The 21,637-nt window shown below is 35.9% G+C and overlaps 1 protein-coding gene across 2 annotated transcripts in view; it reads right to left on the bottom strand.

Moving 5' to 3' along the window:
* csrnp3.S (cysteine-serine-rich nuclear protein 3 S homeolog) overlaps positions 1-21,637 on the bottom strand; it is a 69,346-nt gene that overhangs the window by 6,451 nt on the left and 41,258 nt on the right. For both annotated transcript variants that reach the window (XM_041578636.1, XM_018238838.2), the window contains exons 3-4: positions 5,603-5,862; positions 2,059-2,355 (exon numbers count right to left, since the gene is read on the bottom strand). In XM_041578636.1, the coding sequence (XP_041434570.1) occupies positions 2,059-2,355; positions 5,603-5,862 (557 nt within the window). The remainder of the gene's footprint in view (positions 1-2,058; positions 2,356-5,602; positions 5,863-21,637) is intronic.

The following is a 21,637-nucleotide window of genomic DNA, read 5'->3' as shown; positions in this document are numbered from 1 at the left end:
TAATTTTTACCCAATTACAGATGATCTGCATTAACTAGTTATTGAAGATATGTATATGTGTGGCACAGAGACTGAAAAAAATTTAGGCTGTCACAAACTAAGTGCCTATCACTAAGTGCCCCATGGAGGCACAAAACACATAAGGCTCTTTCTTGCACTATGGGTGCTTTAAATTTTTAACAAACAATTAAGCAGAAGAAGTCGACTGTGGTTCAGTTTGTTTCAGCCTAAATTTTGCATGGTTTGAACAAACGTGGCATACTCCTTAAAATGATGCGGTCATGGGACAACATGTTTTTTTCAAACCACATCAGTTAATAGTGCTGCTCTAGCAGACTTCTACACTGAAATCCATTTAACAAAAGAGCAAACATATTTTTTTTATATTTGCAGAGAAAAAAAAGTTAAGTGAAAAAGACTTGTTGGTATAAGTTTGTTTTTGTTTTGGAGAAATTAACTCTAATTTTACTATGTATGTTTAATTTTGCATATGCTATGTGTTCTCTTACATTATGTTCTAAAACCCTACTGTGAATAAAATATAGGCATTACCTATCCATATAACCATGAGTGTCACTGGTTTTTAACTTTGGAAAGGTATTACCACACCTGCCTTTTAAATGAATTCCCATACTAGTCATAAGGAAAAGACCTTTAGTCCTGTTGCCATTTTAAACAAATCATTGATGGCCCGCCTAATGTTTAATTGTCTGGAAAAAATTTTAAAAGCAAAAAAGTGAGTCTGAACTCTAGCTGGTGATGGCTAGAGAAGCATACAAATCTAACATACTATAAAGCTTCTGCAGAAAGAACCAGCTAACCTGAAAGCAGGGCTGGATTTCCCTCTTCGGTGCCCCTATGCCATATGGTCCTATTACCTGCCTACTTCCCAGCGCATGTGCCAAAGGGCTGGGGAGCTGCGAATCCCTAATGCCTGTTAGAATGCTGCTCGGTGGCATGCAGCCCCATAAATCTTACTGCCCTTGGCCAGGCCTTTGTGGCCCTGCCACAAATCCAGGCCTACCTGAAAGAGAGGTCTGAAAAGGCCGTAAAAATTTATAAGAGTAGCCATTCAATCTAGTTAGCAGCACTAGGTATTCTAAGGCTCATGTGGTTGCAGTGCATTCCTGGTTTTGAATGGTTTTCAAGGTAAAAGAAGGGGTGGGGGGTATAATCAGGTTTTATGTTAAATTCAAAATGCTTTACAAGCAACTGGCAACACAAGAACATGCTCTTGCAAATTGTATCCAAATTTTGCCTATAGCTGCCATTCAGCCTTTAAAACAGGGAATGATTTACAGGTATTTGTTAATGAGCTGGGGCTTAAAAGCTCCTTGCATTCTCGCTAGAGCTTCTGAGTTAAGTGCACTGTTGGTCTTACTATTCAGTCACACTGTTTGCTGGGGACTTGATTTTAAATGCACTACAAACTTAGAATGCTTATGGATAGTGTAGGACTCTACAATGAGGGGCCTTGATGTGGCACGTGAGCTTACATTTTTTAAAGCAAAGTGTAATAATAAAACACTTTTTGATGGTTATCAGCAATAATATTTGTATTTGTAGGCAGCCATAACTCAACCACCACCAAGTGTTGACAATATCTTGTCTTGACAATCAGCTCTTTTCCCATTGCTCATACAAAAACCAGTTATTGGACATGTGCATATATGAAATAATAATTGCATTAAATGCCTAAATGTGTTATTGGATAGCCAATGTTTCATCATAAAAATGATCATTTATCAGTGTAAAACACATCACTGGTTAGCAGAAAAGCTGTCCATTGAAGTGTTTATTAAAAAAAAGTTTATTCAAAAATGGGGCTTTTTTTTGTTTACATATGTCATAAATAGTTATCCATACCACTGTGAACATCTGTAATATCAAGTAACATGCCAATAATACAGATAAATAACAGTCCTTTACGGACGGTTAGAGGATGCACACATATCTCTTCTAAATAAATGCTTCTTTAAAATATTCTCAAAGAATGATTTTTATAGACCATCACAGCCTGACATTTATTGCTAAGATCAATTCAATCTTGCCACTTACCTGACATTTTATGCCTGCAAGGCTGCAAGTGCATGTTTCTGGATCACAAAATATTCTGCAGTCACAACCACAGTCTTCTCTGGATAGACGGATGGCTCTCAGCTCATGTTTCTCTTCCACGTCAATCTTTTTAACTCCAGATGCTCGGAGCAGTGCTCGCCGTTTCTTTGTTGACAGAGGTTGCAGAAAGAAATATTCGTCGACCTCAGTGTTGTCTAAATCAATATCATCATCAGAAATATCATCTAGAGTTAAAATACTGGCTTCTTCAGACTCCACCGTGCCATTTTTGGTTATCTAAAAGAGGGGGAAAGCAAGAGAGCTTTGTGTAGTATTCTGCAATTATATAAAGGATATATGAATAAATAATCAAGGCTTATTTGTGAACATTGTTTTCTTGTGTAGTTTACGGACAGATCTAATATAAGAGATGTATCTTTACCTAGATTCTAGAGAACATTAAAATTAGCTTTATAGCAAACCTTTTTATTTTAGACTATTACATATTGTTCTGGGTGGACTAGACTGAGCATGCAAGTATACCCAGAGACTCTCTCCTCAGGTACAGTGATGGTTTCCCCTATGAAGCTTATAGTATAGATCAGTGATTTCCAAACTGGCCCTAATAAGGAAGTTCAAAGCTATTGATGGTCCAATGGCTCTTTAGAGGGAGGTTTGCCATGAACACACATTTGAAGTACCCAGTAATCCCAGATATACAGCATGATACAGGATTTTATTTGTTACACTTGGGTACATATTTATTATGCTGTTTCAGGGTTCACCATTAAAAAAAAAAAACAGAGTAAAAATGCATTTTACACATTTTTTCTTAGAGTGACTTCTGCTGGAAGAAATGTAAAATAACAATGTAAAATCTGGTATTCACATGGCGTAAATTACACACACCTTTGCCATTCATTTTACACAGCTTTTTACACATTTTTTTTAAAGCTAATTTTATTTTACACAGCATAATAAATATGCCTAAAATATGCATCACTGCCCCAAATGTGTTGTATAGAGTGGAGCAAACGTGTCCCATTTTGCCAAAAAATTATTTAGCAAAATGGTGGAAAAATTCCAAAATTAAATGTTTTTTTAACTGTGTTTCATGCAAAATGCATTGAAGTAAATGACTGTTTCTTCTCAAGTTCTTTCTCATTCGAAATGCCTTAAAGGAAGAGTAAAACCAAAGAAGTTTATTAAAGTAATTAAAATATAATGTACTGTTGTCCTGTGCTGGTACAACTGATGTGTTTGCTTCAGGAACTCTACTATAGTTTATATAGTATATATATGATGTGTAGCCATGGGGGCAGCCATTTAGGAGAAAAGGCACAGGATACACAGCAGATAACAAATAATCTTTGTATCATACAATATGATGAATAAGTAGGACGCATTAAGTATGTATAAGGTCATATATAATTTGGATTTGAATTGTTTCATATTAATAGAGTAGCAAGATGTAGGCCTAGTAGTTTGCAACTTTGAAACAACTTGTTTGTTTACAGTGTACCCTGTTTTGTTGCTTATCTTCCCCCCAACTCGAAAGTGTACTGGCTGAGTAATTTATCTCTCCTCCCCATCTCGAGAAGCTACTTGATATCCTAGACATGTCTTGCTAAAGAACAGACAATCTGAAAGGTTCTATAGAATACGTCACAGAATATGGACTAAGAGTAAACGAGGACAGAATTAAAGCCTTCCAGGGGTATAAAAGAACCAATGGGGGGGCTGTTTTTGGAATGCTTATGTACAACTTCTGTCGTACATGAGTGTCAAGAAATGTTATCTTATTTATTTATCCTAGTCTAGGTGTAATTTTCTTATTGTTAAAGGAATTGTTTGCCTGACAGTGGTAAAGAAGGATGCATTGCTGGGTTTAAAATGTGTTGGATACTTTTATGGCAGGAAAGGGAACATACAAAGCTTTGGCTTGTTATGTCCATATAAGGTTAAATGGCCTGGTCAGCTAAATTATATAAAGAATTATAAAGAAGGCTTTCCAGAAACGTCTCTGAAATAAAATTACCTGATTGTGTTCTCTATCATCAAAGTTGACAAAAAAATGTACATGGCAGAAATTGTACAGTTCACCATATTGAAAAAACTGGATTTCTCTTGCATTTGTAATTAAGCTTCTAACTATTATCACCAATGAGTCTGACAAATTTCCGAAAACTCCCATAGCTTGGATATGAAATATAGCTTGAATTTTGGTAATATAATTCTCTCTGCCTTCTACGTGAAATCGTCATCTTTTAGACGCCGAATCATTATATTACAGTTTGAGTTTTTGTGATTTTTTTTTTTAAATCACAAAAATCTGAGTTTCCAAAACTCAAATTAAAATTTGAATTGCAACTTTTCCACTTGTCTTCATTTTTTTTTAATTTGGCACAAGGAGAGTTTGCCTCCCTTTGCATTTTCCCATGATTAAGCCAGAGGTTTTACTTTTACTTAAAGTTATATTATTGAAAGTCTTTCTCAGGAGACTGGTCACCCACAGTAGTGCAGCTCTATCTCCCTGTGTGGCCCTAAACCATTGAAATTAGAGGCTGGAATTCCAAACTGGAAAACTCCAGACCAAAAGGTAAACAATTAAAAAAGACACACACAAAAAATGAAAATCAATAGCAAATTGCCTTTAGAATATGTTGTTAATACTAAAAGTTAATTAAAATGTAAACTTTCCCTTTAAAACTACATGTACAGGACTTCCTTAGATACTTTATTAAAGCAGATGGTAAAATAGATTGTGCAGATTCGCAGATTTTTTTACATTTTAAAAAGCTATGGAGAATCTCTTTAGAGCCAACACAAATTAATAATAATGAGTTTATTTGCATAGAAATTGCCTCGTTATCGTGCTTACTTGTTAAAAATACCGATGTTGAATCTTAATTTGTTCAGTACTCTCTGGTAGATACAGCCAGAGAGCTGTGTAGTGATTTTAAGTCACTAGAGAAAATCTGGATAAAAATATACGGTAAGTAAAGGAATTTGTAGTTGTTATGCATGTATTCAACCTCTGTTCTGATTTATCCAGATCCAGTGCCCAAGGGGACATACATTTACTTTCTTAGTACTAAGCTATATGTTTCTGCTTTAACACTTCCAGCATACTCCAATTCTTCATCAAGGTTTAAATTATGATGGGAGGATCATTATGAATTTTTAAAGGAGAACTAAGGCTTAACAAAAAAGTAGGGCAGAAATGCTACACTTTTTGGGGTTTTGTACCAGTTCAGGGCAACCACAGCTTTTTAGCTAAAGATCAGGAGCGCCTTATTTTTTCAGATTCTAAACTCTTTGTCTGCTCGATGATTTGCATCAAACCCTAAGTTTAGCATCTGAGCAGCTTCTTGGACCACACTGAGCATGTGTAGTGTCCCTTTTCTTTGTAATGTAATTGTTTGATTTGATCTGTAGTCTAGCAATACTATAGTTGAGCAACATAGTAAATGAATGTTTAAACCTTTAAACCACAGAAATATAACATAATATATACCTTGAAGGCAAACAAAAACTCTGATACCTTTTGCTTGAGGGAGTTTAGTTTCTCTTCCCTCAGGTGATCTCTCAGCATCTCTTTATGTAACCTTTCTTGTTCTAAGGCATACTCCCCGAGGGTGTATTGGCGAACACTGTTGTGACGGCTGGACATCCCCAACGTGCTTCCTCCCTGGCTCGGCACACTGGTGAATCCTTGTCTCCTTGTGAAATAATACACTGTGACACAGTTGAAACGGACATTTTTGGCTCTAAGTCGTTTCTCGCGTTTTAAAATGGATGATGCTAGAAAACATGAAAAAAATAATATTACTGAAAGGCACGAAGTTATATTTTAAATTAGATGGTTACTTTTATTTTCATAACTTCACTTTGATAGTAAAATTAAACAGATTGCTATGGCTACAGGACTGGCACAAATTTTGTTTATGGTTAAACATTTTTTTTTTTTGTATCTATAGTTGGACCTAGTTTGGCTATGACTGGAGGTTTACTTTTCTATTGCAGAATTCTCCTGCTGAAGCACTATGGGACAGATTTATTAAGGGTCGAATAGTAAATTCGAATTTTTACATTTTTTTGTTGGTGTCAAAATTCACACATTTGAATTTTAATCCCTCAACCATGGAAACAGTTTTAATTAGAATATTCGCCACCTAAAACCTGCCAAGTTAATTTACAAGACAATGGCAGAGGTCTGTTGAACCATTCGATTCTAATTTGTTTAGAATTTTCGGGTTGGGACTATTCGATTGAATATTAGACATTCAAAATTTTTCTTAAATAACCTCCCATTCGAGTTGTGAGTATATACAAATGTATTCAAGTAAAAATAAACATTCATTCGAAATTCGACCTACTGCAAGGGGGAAGTATTGTTACAGGGTTCAAAGGTATTGTTACCAGGCCCAGGTGCAGTCTTTTATTACAGCAATTTAACAGTTTAAAGTAAAACAAGCATCTTATTGGTTGCTATGGGTTTCTGCACCTGGGCAAACTTAGTGCCTTTTATTAGATATTTTGGTTAGTGCCTTATATTTCATATCAGGGTATCTGAGGAATCCCGAACCATACACCTCATCATTTGGCTTACTTCACACTTTATAATTAAATTATTATAGAAACCAGTAACCAATACAATATTACTTAATTATAAATTGGGGTGTAAAAATATATTTTTTCTAATGCAACAAAAACATTAAATGCCTCATGGTACTTAACTTACAGAATATTGCTTTTATGCTAGACACATAAACACAGAGACACACACAAACTTGAGTGGACAGATGAACATATGACAAATGACTTATAATTCTAAAATGCAGGGTCAAGCTGGATCACCCCTGCACCAATAATTTAGATGGTGGACCCAGGCATTAGTAGCCACCCACATTCAGTCAACCTTTTTGTCTTCCATCTCTCTAACCAACTCTAGTCTTCCCATTCCCCATAGAAGAGTAAAAAAAAAGAGACATTTTGTAAAGAAAATGGCCAAGACAGAACGAGCGAGAATGAAATAAAGACAAGAAATCAAAATAGGTGAAAGAGAGAAAAGAAGAAAAAGAGATGAAGAGACAGAAATGGAGTGGAAAGGAGAAAAACTAAAGTTAGGGCCAGATAATATAATATTTAATGATAAGAGACTAGAGGAAGAAATAATACTAGTAGAAAGAGCATAATGCTCTTCAAGCACAAATTCTTGATCCAAGGTTTGCTGGTGAGCCCCTGACAACCCAGTTTGAATATTGACACCATTTATGCTAAATGCCATTGATTCTGCTTTGCATGGACAAATGTTCATGTTTTGGTGGCATTATATTGTTTCTTATATAGATCTATTTATCACCATGGAGCAGAGTGCAAAGTATAAAAAACAGACACAAGCTTTGAACACTGTAAAGTGGGGCAGGATGCAAATGATCCTATTCCAGGTGGTAAGAATAGTGCTGCTTTGAGCCCATCAACCCTGCTCTTTGCACCTTGTGTCAGATTTATAGGTATGCTTGTCCAGATACAAATATGGTTACTGAATGAGCACTAAGGGGTGTTCCCATTGTGATATAGCCCTTGAGCCCAAGGCATATGTAAATGCCCCTTCTGATTCTTTCCTTGAGTTCATTGTATAATTTTTTTAGAGCATTTTTGTTATTGAGGGAATATCACTATATTTTGTACTTGCTAGGATAATGTTCAGGTTTCTACATTTGTAGTTTCTTATGACATCATTTCTGTCATATCATATTTGTTGAGACCCGTTTGGAGCAGTCTTTGCCTTTAGATCTATATATATAGAGATCTGGGTCTTGTAAAAGGTACTCTTAGTTTTGGTTTATTTTATAGACCCTTGAGCAAATTACTGTTTAGAGATGTGCTTTACTTTACTGTCATGATTGCTCTACCTCTTTAAGCATATGGCAAATCATTACAAACCTATAACACTTTCAAAAGCACCCTTCTTGCAGGAAAGGATATAAAATCCATAGTCACATCAACATAAATACTCTTCCTCTTGGCAGTTTTCCAGGTTGTAAGCCCTTTTTTCTACTTTTTCTGCTAGTTTTCTCATGTCAAAGTCACATTAAAATGAATGTGAACCATATGGCTCCTCAGAAGAAAACCAATCCTCTTCTTTCCAAGAGGGCAATGTAATTCATTACCACAATCACAGACCATTTTTAAGCACATAGATAATCTCCAAGTGAGATAATAATGTTCAACACTTTGAATTCACATTCACGCACATTGTCAAATAAAAACAGATCCGAGAACACTCTTCAATTCATTTCTTTCTTCCTTTAGCAAGGCATTCAAAGGTGCTGAGACCAATATTGGTAAAAACTCTTTCCACCTAATTCACAGTTGTGTAACACAGCACAGAGTATTATGCAATCCAACAATAAGTAAAAGACATTGTTAATATAACTGCTTGACTTAAGCTGTTGACTCTATTATTCTAGTACTTATATTTGTTACACTGGCACTGGTTTATTGTAATTATCCTACATGGCCATTGTTTTCATTTCAAATAGATATAGATACCATGAAATCGGTTTTTGGCCTTTGATCAGAAAGCCATTGATGATATGTAGGTTTTAAAGGACAATTTTCAACCCAAAAAGACAACATAATTCTAAGCAAATTTGCAATATACATTCATTATGAGATACATATAGAATATTTAGACTATTGCTACTGAAATCAGTGTTTGCCTGTCTTCTTTTCTCTGCACTGATGGCTCTGGCTCTTGAAACAATGTAACAAAAGCCAAGGAATTGACAGACCTGAATTGCTGGACAAGCCTGGCTTTGCAACATTGTTTAAAAATTAACAGCCAAGAGTTGAGCAGATGCTGCTTTCAAAAGCAATTACATTTACAAATAACTTTTAACACACTTATTTTTAATACATTCATATTGGAAATTTGCTTATAAATGTCTTATCTTTTATTAGATAAAAAATACTGTTCGGGTAACGTGTCCTTTAAGGTCATAAATAGACTTTTATGATCAAAGCTTGCCTAATATATTGTATATAAAATAATCAATTTAATATGAATTAGTCTACAAGTATGTGACATGTTAGATGACTGGCTCACAACATTAATAGATAAATAGTTGCCTATTTTTATCAGTTTTCCTTGCCAAAAAAATGTACGGATATTATGGCTCAGAGATATGCACATTTGCAGTTTTTGTTTGCTGATAATATCTTTTTCTTACATTTTCATGCCAACATCACCTTAATCATTGCTCTTCAAGATGCATCAGCAAGTTGAATAGGCTTTATCACTGAAACTCCAGCCAAATGAAGTCATGATCATAGGGAGTATTCATACAGAGAACTCTAGGCAACAACTCTGCCTATAGGGAAATTATAAAGTATTGAAGTAGAGCCCAAAATTAGGAAACTTGGCCAGGCAAACACTTTTAAACCTGATGCCAGTTCCAATTACAATTAAATTTACAAATAACTTTAAAACCAATGGGAATATGTAATTAAAGTATATTGGGAAGTTACTTGGAATTCTATTTTCTTTTGTAAAAATTTAATTTTTGGGTTTATGTTAACTTTGTCAGTATGTTTGCACTCAATACTTTTGTTTGCAGCTACAAATATAGGCATAGGGGTTTATAACTCAGAAATGTCTTAGCACTGTAGCAAAATGAAAACCTGACACTATGGCTATTGAATAATGGAAAGATAGTCTTAAAACTAATCTTAAGTCTATTCTTAAAGTGCCTAAAGACTCACTTTCTATAGGAAGCATTTTACTTGTCTTCCTTTACAGCAACATGTCCCTGGCTTATGCACTTGTTCCCCTAACCATTTTGTTCCTATCTGTATCCTCTTCTACATAGATTTTAAGTTCTTTTGGGAAATAAGCTCATTCTGAATTGTATATTGCATATGCAAATAAATTTAAGGGAGTCTCCTTAATTATGTGACCTAAAGAATGTGGGATTTGGTTTAACTCTTCTTTATATATAAATAATTACAATACATGTCATGCATAAAACATGTTTATAATATCAAAGTAGAAACTACTGCCTTGTAATACAAATTAAGGGGGCAATGACATTAAATACAAAGTTTTTACTGGTTCTAGTAATGCACAAAATGCATAAGGTCATCTGTATACCAAATGGGATACCAGTGGGATTTGTGAGTGTCTACTGCAATTCTGGTATAAATTGGCTCTTTCAGCTCTAGGCCAGGGGCAGGTATGCCTAGTTTCACTGGTGAGGTTCACTTACTATATACGGTATCTGCTGCACTGTACGTATCCTTTGTAAGCCAGGTCTAGTAACCGCAAATGCAATTTAATGGTCACCTGTTTGAAAGCAAATATATGATTGGTTGCAAATGTATTACATTATCCCTATGATTTTTGCAACTTTATGTTTCTACCCAGAATACGAATACCTTCATTCTGTAAAAACAGCCATATTATTACTGTGTTTACAAGCAGGGCATTATATTGATTTCTTTATTGTAAAACTTCTGAGCATATTTTTTCTACACAGAAATGCTTATTTCTCTATTTACTGGCATTCATTGATATTTGTGGTTGTGTCACTGCTATTTACTCTGCTGAGTAAACAACATTAAATACTGCTCCCAGAGGTGGAATCATCATGAAATATGGTAGAATGATTGCTTAGGTTTAGCATGCCATAACTTCTGAATGAAGCATCTCCCACAGACAGGAAAACTCTTATCTTATTCATCCACCAAAAAATGTACTATGATATAATTTCAGAGTCACTAACTGACCAGGATAGAATACATTTCATTCTTTTGCAGTTAGAAACAGAGAAAGAACAGGGAAGGCTGAAGAGATGAGAACAAATAGGTAGGTTGTAAATGGTGGATTTATTGTCCGCCAGGAGATTTTATGGTACATAACAATTGTTCTGCCAGGGAGCTCAATGAAGAAATATTGCTGTCAGTAAATACAATGACACTTCCATCAGCTGTACAGAATTCAAAGAAAGGAACCAAAATTGAATTCAGGTCAAGGCTTTTTGTTAGCTTGGTCTACACATGCTCTGTACAGCAAGAGAAAGAGCTATCCGGCACTCAGAGGAATCCACAGGGCCAAAAGTATAAGTTAAAAACAAGTTTTTATTGATCAAAGTTAAAAGTATAAATGCATCTCCTTAGGCCCTACGCGTTTCGTGCCCAGAATGTACTTAATCATGGGCTGATATCCCAACCACAGAAAATGAGCTTTTATACAGAAAGCAACCAATCAAAAAGACAATTTGAAGAAAAGGGAAAAAAAGGGGAAGCAACTCTTAAAGTGACAGTGCCCAATACAAACAAAGTATAAAGCAAATGGTTAAAGAACATTCCATTAAAAACAACCATACATAGTTGAGAGTTCATAGTGAGAAATAGTACATGCTATAAGGAAATTGCGGACATATCTATGTATCTCAATAGTAACAAGTAACATCGAATTTAGAATTCATACCAAGTGGTATCCTTATATTCAGTTTGAAAATCCAAAAAAATTCTCTCTTATCTAGTACTTTAGACAAGTCTCCTCTAAACACTCTCTGCCCATACAATAAATTAGGTCAGTGAGCCAACTTCATGTTATGTGTTCCGAAACTGAAATGGATTCTGCCAACAAGTGCTGTGTATACTGTCAGTGTAATTAACATCACAGCACACATCTATAGGTGAGGTGGGGAGAGATTGGCTTTGGATGGCCTTGGACACTCATATCTATTGGCCTGATTCTGCAGGCATGGAAACAGTTATACAGAATTGTCAGCCACAATTTTTAACAAATAGAATTTTAAAAAATGAATTTCTGTGAAATATCCAAAAATCTCAAATTTCTCATCCAGTTATGGACTATATTTCAGTTATAGTGACTGTGAAATATTAAAAACATGTTCACAATATTGTTCGGTTTGTTGGTCACTTATCTTTCACATTGGAAACCATTACAAGCAGGGCCCTCCTTACTGTTATTATATCTGTCAGTATTCGTATGCAATTTATATGTTTGATGTATACCCTTCTTCTGTATGACACTTTAGAATGTGTTGTTGATTTATAAATACATTAAAATAACAAAAACAATACTATTGTGTAACTTTGAAATTTAAATAGTTGAACACATCTCCTTTTCCCTTTTTTAAAAAGATACCTTTGTCTGTGCCTTCTCCCTTCTGTAATTATCTTGGTGCACCTGTTGGGCAATGTCTTGGGTCTTAGTTATTATTAGTTGTATTTGTGGTTTTAAAGTTCACACCTAAACCTCCCCTTTAGCGTTTTCCAGAATTCTGGGGACTTTCCATCACAGTGAGGGTAGAATCTGTTAATGATGCAGTATGAATATCCTAAATATTAGTTAATTTACATCAGCCAGTAACACCGATATGCTATAACTGGAATTTTCTTGCCAATATGCCTGAATTTCACACTGCAATGAGAATGCCTTGATACATAATACATTTACTACATAATACACAAATACTACATTTGCATTATGACAGGTTTCCATTGGGAAGCTGACTCTAGTTATATTCCAATGCGTGGTGGGTTAACAGTGTCCAGGAGGGCATCAGTGCCCTGCCACCCATTACTGCCTGCCGTGATATGGCTCATGAACCGCACTGCACAGCACACCCGCTACTGATGTACCTGTACCTGGGCCAGTGGAGCCAACCTAGTTTTCTCCCAGTGCCTCAAGGGGGCCGGTCCAACCCTGCATAGTTCAAGGCAGACATGAAATACAGGGCTTACACCAGATTGTATGATTGGTTCTAGGTACAGATAGCAGTTTGTACTGTGCATGGGCTTCTAATAAGTGCTTAGTATATGACACATCCTTATGCATCCTTCAGCACTCTAGCATTACACCTAGCCATTTTTAAATAAGTCATTGGCCCACATTGAATAACAGCTTTCCTTTAGAATTACAAAAATAAAAGTCTGGGAATCTTACCCAGTGTGTCCTCTTAACTGAATGTGCTTAAACTCTAGAAATTGTAGGTTTCAATGAATATCAGGAGGCCCTTTGTTAGTCATGCATTTTCATTCCTTTGTTTCACATGGGTGGCAAAGGTGATTAGTTTTCTAAAAAGTAAAAATTTGAACCCTAGTAAGGTCAAAGCTAGAATCCCAAAACAAGGAAAGCTAATGGAAAATCATTTTTGTTCTTGCGTAATAAGCGTGAAACTGGTTTTGTAGAGTCAATTAAGATATTCTTCCAGCATGCTACAAAAAGAAACTCTTCAGAAGCAACAGCTGCAATAAGATGTGGGTAATTAGCTGTCTGTTGAATATAAGCTTTTTTTAAGTGATTGGCTTTCTGAAAGTTATTTTGAAGAATTATAGAGTGGAGACATGTGATTCAACCTACAGCCTTAAACGGATTTTAGGCATTACTGATTAAATCTCATAAATTATGAAAGCTCTGCCCATACCATGTTGCTTATGCTCAGTTGGGGCTTGCAGATGAACTACCATATTCTTCTGTACTCAAACAACCGTACTAATTCGTTTTATTAACATGAGTCTTTATCATTTCTTTGGACTCTTCTAAACCTATCCCCACCACTACCCAACCCTTGTTTAACAACCACAGCAACAATAATAAAACAAAATAGCAGTCATAAAGTCTCCAACATAAAGAAAGGTATGATGTTTTCATTTTATTCCCAGAATCAAAAGAAGGCAAGTAAGTCACCAGTTAATGACATGTCTCCAAAAGAGTAAGTTACACCGGCAAGTGTTAACTTAGAAACACTCAGAAATGTATTCAGCCTGTTACATTCCTCTAGAAATGTAAAGAAATAATTGTGAATAGAAGATCATGATAAGATAAATTACAATTACAAGAAACATGTAGTGCTTTTTGTTTGTTCTTTTCAATTCTAAGTGGTAATGGATGCAAGTGTAAGCATTGGACAACATTAGAAAACTAGTTTATCCAGTGAGCCTTGTACATTTATTTTATCTTGTCCCTTGTAACATACCGAACAGGACTAAAAATTGGTTTTATTGGAACTTTAGCAGTGACTGTGGCCCCTAAGGTATAAACACTATACCACCCCTGAACGGCTCATTGATTGAGTATATGAGCTCTAGGCTTAGCTGATATAATATTTGTGCATGGGAAAGCCAATTTGCAGTGATGAACTTCTCATTAGCTAATCACACTGAGCCTGCAGATACATTAGCATTTTCTGGGCATCACCGCTGCTTGTTCCTGCAGATATAAGTGCTGTGTAGCAAGGTCACATTTGGGTGACTTTCCCAGTACTAAGAAGACAATCCTAACATTACACTGGCCATAGGCATGTAATGTAGCTTCTATCTGCATTTATCATAGGATGGCTGTATGCAAGAGAATATCATTTGCAATATTTTACAGAGAGATTTGGGATAATTGTTTTTTTTTGCCTCTAAATGTGCAACAAAATACAGTTCGGCGCTCAAACCACAGGATAAATCTAGTGAGCTGGGATATTTGCAGAAGATATTAGGGTAGCAGTGTTAAATGTAGGAAAAATTAAATCAACTCTTGTGACATTCGCCAAATCCCAGTTAATCCCAATGCTTTGTGACAGCTTGAACATTTATGTACAGGCAGAGGCAAATCCATTTTGATGTTGGAATACAAATGTACACACAGTATGTTGCAGTTAAACACAGAGGAACAAAAAATAGGCAAGTATTATTGCAAACCATGTTTTACCCCTATCTATACATTAGATTCAGTAATGAATACGTTTCCTTGCATGACACCAACAGAAGGCAATACATTTTTTCTTTTTTAAATGAGTTAGGGGTGGCTATTTGTCCTCAGCTTTTCGATAGATAAGGAAAGCTATTTTTATTCACTCATATGGCAATGCTTTTCTAGAAGAAAACATTGGCTTTAAAACAGAGTAAGCTATATCTGCAGACGCCAAGCTGGAACCAATGCCAAATGCTGCTTTGTGATTGGCAGGCTGCCATTAAGCTTCTTAGAGGGTAAAATGTCACTCGCATTTTACCCTCTCTTGCTTTCTACAGTTGCATGCTTCATGGTGCTTAGAAAAGAAACCAGGGACAATTACCATGCATCCAGTGTCCATTAATACATTTCTACTGAATGTGACTGAAAAAGAAAGAACAATGATAGGCAGTTGTGAAAAAAAATCTATCGATTAGAAATGTTCAGAAAGCATCCTTACTATTCATCTACTCTACGATTCTTCAATGACTAAAAGCATGGGATGCAGGTGAAAGACGACTAGTGCATCAGGATTGATTCATTCTGTCACATAAGTAGGATTTTGTTCCCAAACAAAACAGGATTTCCATCATAGTTTCAATATTAATTAAGCCCACTGCAACTTCACTCATACAAAAGATTCTTAGTGTTTATCTTATATCACTACCTCTCGTATGCTTTTCATAAATTGTTCAGCACAGATATATATAATGCTAATCAACCCCACATATGAACTATTAGAGCTGCTATGTGACCTTCATTTTTTCCTTTTTCTGATGTTAATTGCCCTTTTGTTCTTGCTTACTGCCCACAGATCCCCTCTGATATACTGCATGCTTTTGGCATCACTTAGTGCTCTTCCATTAACTGGTAGCGATTCAACCCAACATGCTTTTGTGTTTGTTTAATGGCCTCTATAGCTGCAGTACAAGAAGTTGCTTTTTGTGCTTTTTTATAGATACCCTAATAAGGAACAACGCTTAAATTCACTAAATGCATAACATAATATGAGTCCTGATAACTGCCCTTCTTAAAGTCTATTTAATTGCTTTTTACACCAATGACAGCTACTATTGCAATGATTCTTGTGGTTACGTATGAGCTATTACACACTGGAATAACCTTGGGGGGGGGGTGAAAGCATCATTTACAGCTTAAAGCAATATCCGCCATTTGGCCATTTGCTCTTCTGCTATGGCCATTTGCTCTACTAGAAGCACTTGAAAGCCCAGTTTGAAGGCCAGGTTGAGATTTGGGTTGAATATGTATTTGATGCCCTAGATATTTATAGAACTATTGCTGAATGATTTATAAAATAATGTTTTTTTTTCTGTGTTAAAGGGCCCTCACCAAAGCCTTGACCTTCAAGGTGGTCAATGTCAAAGGCATGTCATGTCATGGGGGGCTTGAACTAAGAAATATTTGACAACTGGTTACTTAAGGTGTGGGCAGTGTGGTAAGCCATAAGTGCATGCATTGGTACCCCTGGGAGGGTTCCGCAAACTGTACTGCAATCCTATTAGATTTCAGCTGGTTTGTCCAAGCTCAGAATTACACCTGCCATTTAGTGATGAATAACATGTTACACCATGAAAGGTTCAAAAGTAATATCCCACCATCTGCAACAATTTTCACAAAATCACCAACAAATTTAACAATGTGTGTAGGAGAAGCAGTGAAAGATTCAACAGGGTGCTAGCAGAAGCAGAGACATCTAGGAAGCAGTAAAGGTGTACTACCATCACATCAGAGCTGTAGGCTCTGCTGTTCCCAGAGTATTTATACAGGCTAAGACAAGAGGATCCACTCCAGCTCCATTAATTTCGACGGTAAAATATCTCTCAGTTATGGAAGTATTGCTTTCTACAGTTGCATGCTTCATGGTACTTAGAAAAGAAACCAGAGACAATTATCATGCGTCCAGTGTCCAATATTACATTTCTAGTGATTATGAGTAAAAAATAAAGACAATAGGCAGTTATATATGTGGTTACCAAAAACCTATTGATTAAAAATGTTACAAATACAAAAAGCATTCTTACTATTCATCTACCCTATGATTCTTCAACAACTGCTTAATAAAGCATTGGAAGCAGGTGAAAGACGATTGCATAGGGCATCAGAACGGAAAGCAGAGGTCAGCCCATAAATGCAAAAGGAGGCATCCTCAGGCCGACCTCTGCAGGAAGATTTAAATTAATGGAGCAGGAACAGGAGCACAGACCAGATCCTTTTTTCTTAGACTACAAAAATATGCTCCTAAGTCCTTTAGCTTGCTCTGATACAGGACTTCAGTATAAAAATAAAAACTAAGTAAATAGATAGGCTGTGCAAAATAACAAATGTTTCTAATATAGTTAGCCAAAAATGTAATGTATAAAGGCTGCAGTGACTGAATGTCTAACAGAACACTATTTACTGCTTTTCAGCTCTCTTGGTTTCCACTGACTGGTTACCAGGCAGTAACCAATCAGTGACTTGAGGGGGGCACCTGGGTCATACTTATTGCTTTTGAATCAGAGCTGAATACTGAGAATCAATTGCAAACTCACTGAACAGTTATGTCCCTTGCGGCCTCCCTTCAAGTCACTAACTGGCTCAGAGTTAGAAAGCTGAAAAGCAGGAAGTAGTGTTCTGGCTATTATGTTAGACATCCAGTCACTCCAGCCTTTATAAATCTATTTAGCCAGTTTTTATCTTTACACTAAATTGTTCCTTTAAGCACAAATGTATGTATTGGTACAAGGATGCCCTGAGAGAACCCTTAATGGATTACATCAATTGTTACTTGCTGTAAGTGAAATGAATGCTAATTGTGTTGTTAACGCTCTGTTTCATGACACCATTCCAAAACAATACAAAATCTGCAGAAATTGCAGGCACCACAATTGGTTAGTGATATAGCAAAGCAAACAATAATTTGCATTGGAACTGGTGCATCACACACACACGTTTAGTAGACACAATGTTAACACAAAGGTGAATAACCCCTTTAAGATGGTCAAGTTCTACTAATCCCAATTTAGGGAACCATCTTTTGCCACAAACTTGACAAATTTGAACATGTGATGAAGTAAACTTTGGCCATAGCCCAAACATGACAACCTCTCCGCCAAACTTTTTTTCAGTGTTCTTGCAGGTGCTGTTCATTTTTGTTTCAATTTTGAAATCTGTCATGGGGCTAGACATATTGCCAGTTTTCCAGCTGCCCCAGTCATGTGACATAATAAAACTCTTGGCATTCAGAAGGGGAACTGAGCCCATGGGATCCATTGTTGCAGTTGCAAAAATTGGTTTTGGGTGACTATATTTACTGACTTGCGGTGACTGTTTCATTGTACGGAATGGATATTTTAGTTGTTAATTTAATAAGATTATGCTAAGGCCTTTTATGCATCTCCTGGATTTTTGGGTAACAAGGCTTAGGTCACATAAAGATTATTGTTGGCAGGGAGCAGGTGGCACGGATTTAGGTGGGGTGACCATGATTGATGCTGCCTCAAACTTGTGTAAATGATCGTTTGGTTTCTACTGCAAATGGGGTCATTAATTTAATAGGAAAAATGAACAGCTAATTAGTGGCATATTCCAATACTTAAAAAGTCATTAGTTATTCAAGAATAGGACCAGCAAACTGTGGGATCTTGCTTAGGTGAGACCTTCACATACTGTATGTAACATAACGATAATTTATGTTCGTCTGAGCAATGAAGGGGAAGACCACTGATTTTGTTAGACTGAGTAAGTTTTAAGGATACACAGTATTCATCAGTAACAAAGTATTTTATGCAGAATTCTGCCACGTTAAACCGATGGAAGAATGGATTCTGAAAATAATCTACATTTACAACCAAATGTCTATAGTTGAGATCCCGCTTGACGGATATTGCAGTGGTAATTTATTTTTAAATTAAACCTTTAGTACAGATGTTCTGCAGCAAAAAGGAACATGGGGATTCATTATACAAAGTTTTTGAGCCACAAGAGTAAATCTGCAATGTATATTTAAATATTTAAGTGCATGTGTACTAGACTGGATCCTTGTCAAATAAAATATGTATATGTAGAACAACGGGGCACTGGAAGGTTTTGAATAATAACAATGATTAATAATTAACTACTGAAAATGATATTTTATCCATCATGCAGAGGAGTCTACTAACATTTTATGTCTATGAAGCCTTTCATTCATCAAGTTCATGATAGCAAGGTTTAGTCTAAATTCAGACTAAAGCAATTGGATTTGCTGAGTTATCAGAATGACAGATGAATATTACATTCTTTAGGGCAGGGATTCCAAAATTATGGGGCTGCACCCCCCGCAGGGTTCAAGTTTGAAGGTAACTTTGGGTGAGAATTGGGGAAAATGCATTATGCTCTTCTAGATATACCTGAAAGCCCAGCTTGAAGGTCAGTTAGGATGAGATTTGGGGTGAACATATATTTGCTGTCCTAGATATTCTTTAACTAAATCTCTGATAGACACCTATTTACTTATATCTGTACTATTTGCTATGATGAGCTAATGTGGGTGCTGACCAAAGTATGGACCTTCAAGTGGGGCTTGAACTGACAATGTTTGACAACCATTTGTTTAGGGTAATACAATATCCATAATTCAATAATACCGGTTCTAGTAAACCTTTCCAGCAATTGATAGTTGAAACTAATTGAGATGAAAATGTTAATAAAAATTTATAACCATAACCTGATAATTGTGATGCCATGAAACGTTGTTAATCGCTTGAGTTACGTGACTGCAGGTGTAAATTGTGGTGAAAACAGGTTAAAGATGTTAAAATGAGATTGTTCTTGGTTACATGAAGGAAAGTCAATTCTGCACAATTTTATCTAAAGCCTAGACTGTTTTTTGGAAGATTCTTTTGCTTTTCTTGATAAATACACCATACAGAATCTATTCATTTATTTCTTGTGCTAAAGCAAATTACAGTGGTAGTCTTTTTTCTTTTTAAAAGACCTACAAGGAAGGATATCTGTAATATGGCTGCTGAAGTCATAATTGTATGCTGAATAAATGAAACATCCATAAATTAGGATTACTTGCTCTATGTTGATTAGCAGCTCTGGAAAACTTTTCATAGCAGTGTACAGCTAAGAATTCTATATATAAACACAATAATCACTATTGCTACAAGCAGTCTTCATATTGGGTTAAAACTGACAACATAGTAACATAGTAAATTTTCTACAGGCATGGGACATGCTCTGGACCTGGGGTTTACTGGATAATTATATCTGTAATTTGGATGTAAACATTAAATAAATCCAAGTGGCTGGTTCTGCTTACAAAAATGAATAATTTTATCTAAATTTGAATCAAGTACAAGGTCTGGAAATTCTTTTTAAAAAATTGGATTATTTGGATAAAATGGAGTCTACGAGAGCTTTGGTAATTTGGAGCTTTTTAGATAACAGTGTTCCAGATAGTGGATTCCATACCTGTACTTCTAATACTTTAGAGAACTAGGGGGCAAAGTGGACCAGTTTTATGGAGGCTTAAGATCATTTTGCATTACAAAAGAAAACATTTTTAGAGATGTGATCATCTCTGCCGGCGTGCAGTGTATAAAAGCCATAATATTGTTTTGTCTCTAGAGCCATGGTTCTGGGAACTATCTTCATATTTATATTGACTTCCTTTATGTATGTCTACTTTGTGGTTATGAAAAAAAAAAGAAAAAAAAAACATGTGAGGAAACCATTTGTGGTATTTCCATCCAGTCTCTCTCATATTGGCAGAAAAAAGGAAATACATACATTAATCATGCACTTAATTACATTCTTTTAGTTCCTCAGTATGACTTTGAGGATCATTTGGTAGCAAAATATGAAAATCACAAAATCACTGCATTTTGAAATATTATTTGGAATGTCTGAATTTTATCAAATGGAGATCTGTGCAAACCAATTTGCTCCCCTAAAAGTGCATGTTTTGCTTTGCTGCCCATTATTGATGGAGGGTAGATTAGTTAGTATTTGCTAGCACAGCAATGGAAAACAATATCACTAAGGTCGAAATTTCACTTCATGAAGAATCCTTGGGTTGCAGAACTTTGCATTTCATTATATATGGTTGTCTTTACTGTGATAGCCCTACTTGAAAATTCAGCACATTGGCTTTGTGGCTCTTTATACAATCCAGTTCTTATATATCCAGTGGCTACTAAACCAATAAATCAGATCGCTTGTAGCACCAAATTAAAATAGTGATTGTTTTACACCATATTCACAGCAGAGTATTTAAAGGCTTATGAGCCAGCACCTTGAGGGCTAATTAAAAATAGAGACAGCCACTAAAGGCAATACTACCCTGCCTGTCACTTGCTTAGTCCTTGGCGGTTTTAAAGATGTACTTACAGCTGCAGTTAAAGAGCTGATTACTTCTAGTCCTATTGTGTGCTGGTACCTGGGCAATTTAAGGGAGGCATATTTCGTACAGGTTCTTCTTCTATCCCCTGCAGTACAACAGGTTTATTGCAACTCCAAGACAGTGCCTCATCTGAATTATAATTAGATAGTTGGTAGCCTGCTTGCTCTCTCAATATGTAGAAAGAGAAAGCAGCAGTGCAAACGGCCTCTTGTTCTGATTAGTTGGGCAAAGTTACAGATTCAAGATTTCGAACTGGGCCAATATTAAACAACTGGTCCCCAAAACAACTAATTTGCTATAGCTCATCCAGTGCCACCACAATCTGCTATGCCCTCAGTATAATGCTCCTGTATCCCATTTTGTTTTAATAAGTTGTCCCCAGAACCCCCCACCATTGGAAACATTCTAAAGTACACGCAAAACTCCCA

Source organism: Xenopus laevis, chromosome 9_10S (genome assembly GCF_017654675.1).
Source record: "Xenopus laevis strain J_2021 chromosome 9_10S, Xenopus_laevis_v10.1, whole genome shotgun sequence".
Taxonomy (NCBI): Eukaryota; Metazoa; Chordata; class Amphibia; order Anura; family Pipidae; genus Xenopus; species Xenopus laevis.
This window is presented reverse-complemented; position numbering and strand designations above follow the sequence as displayed.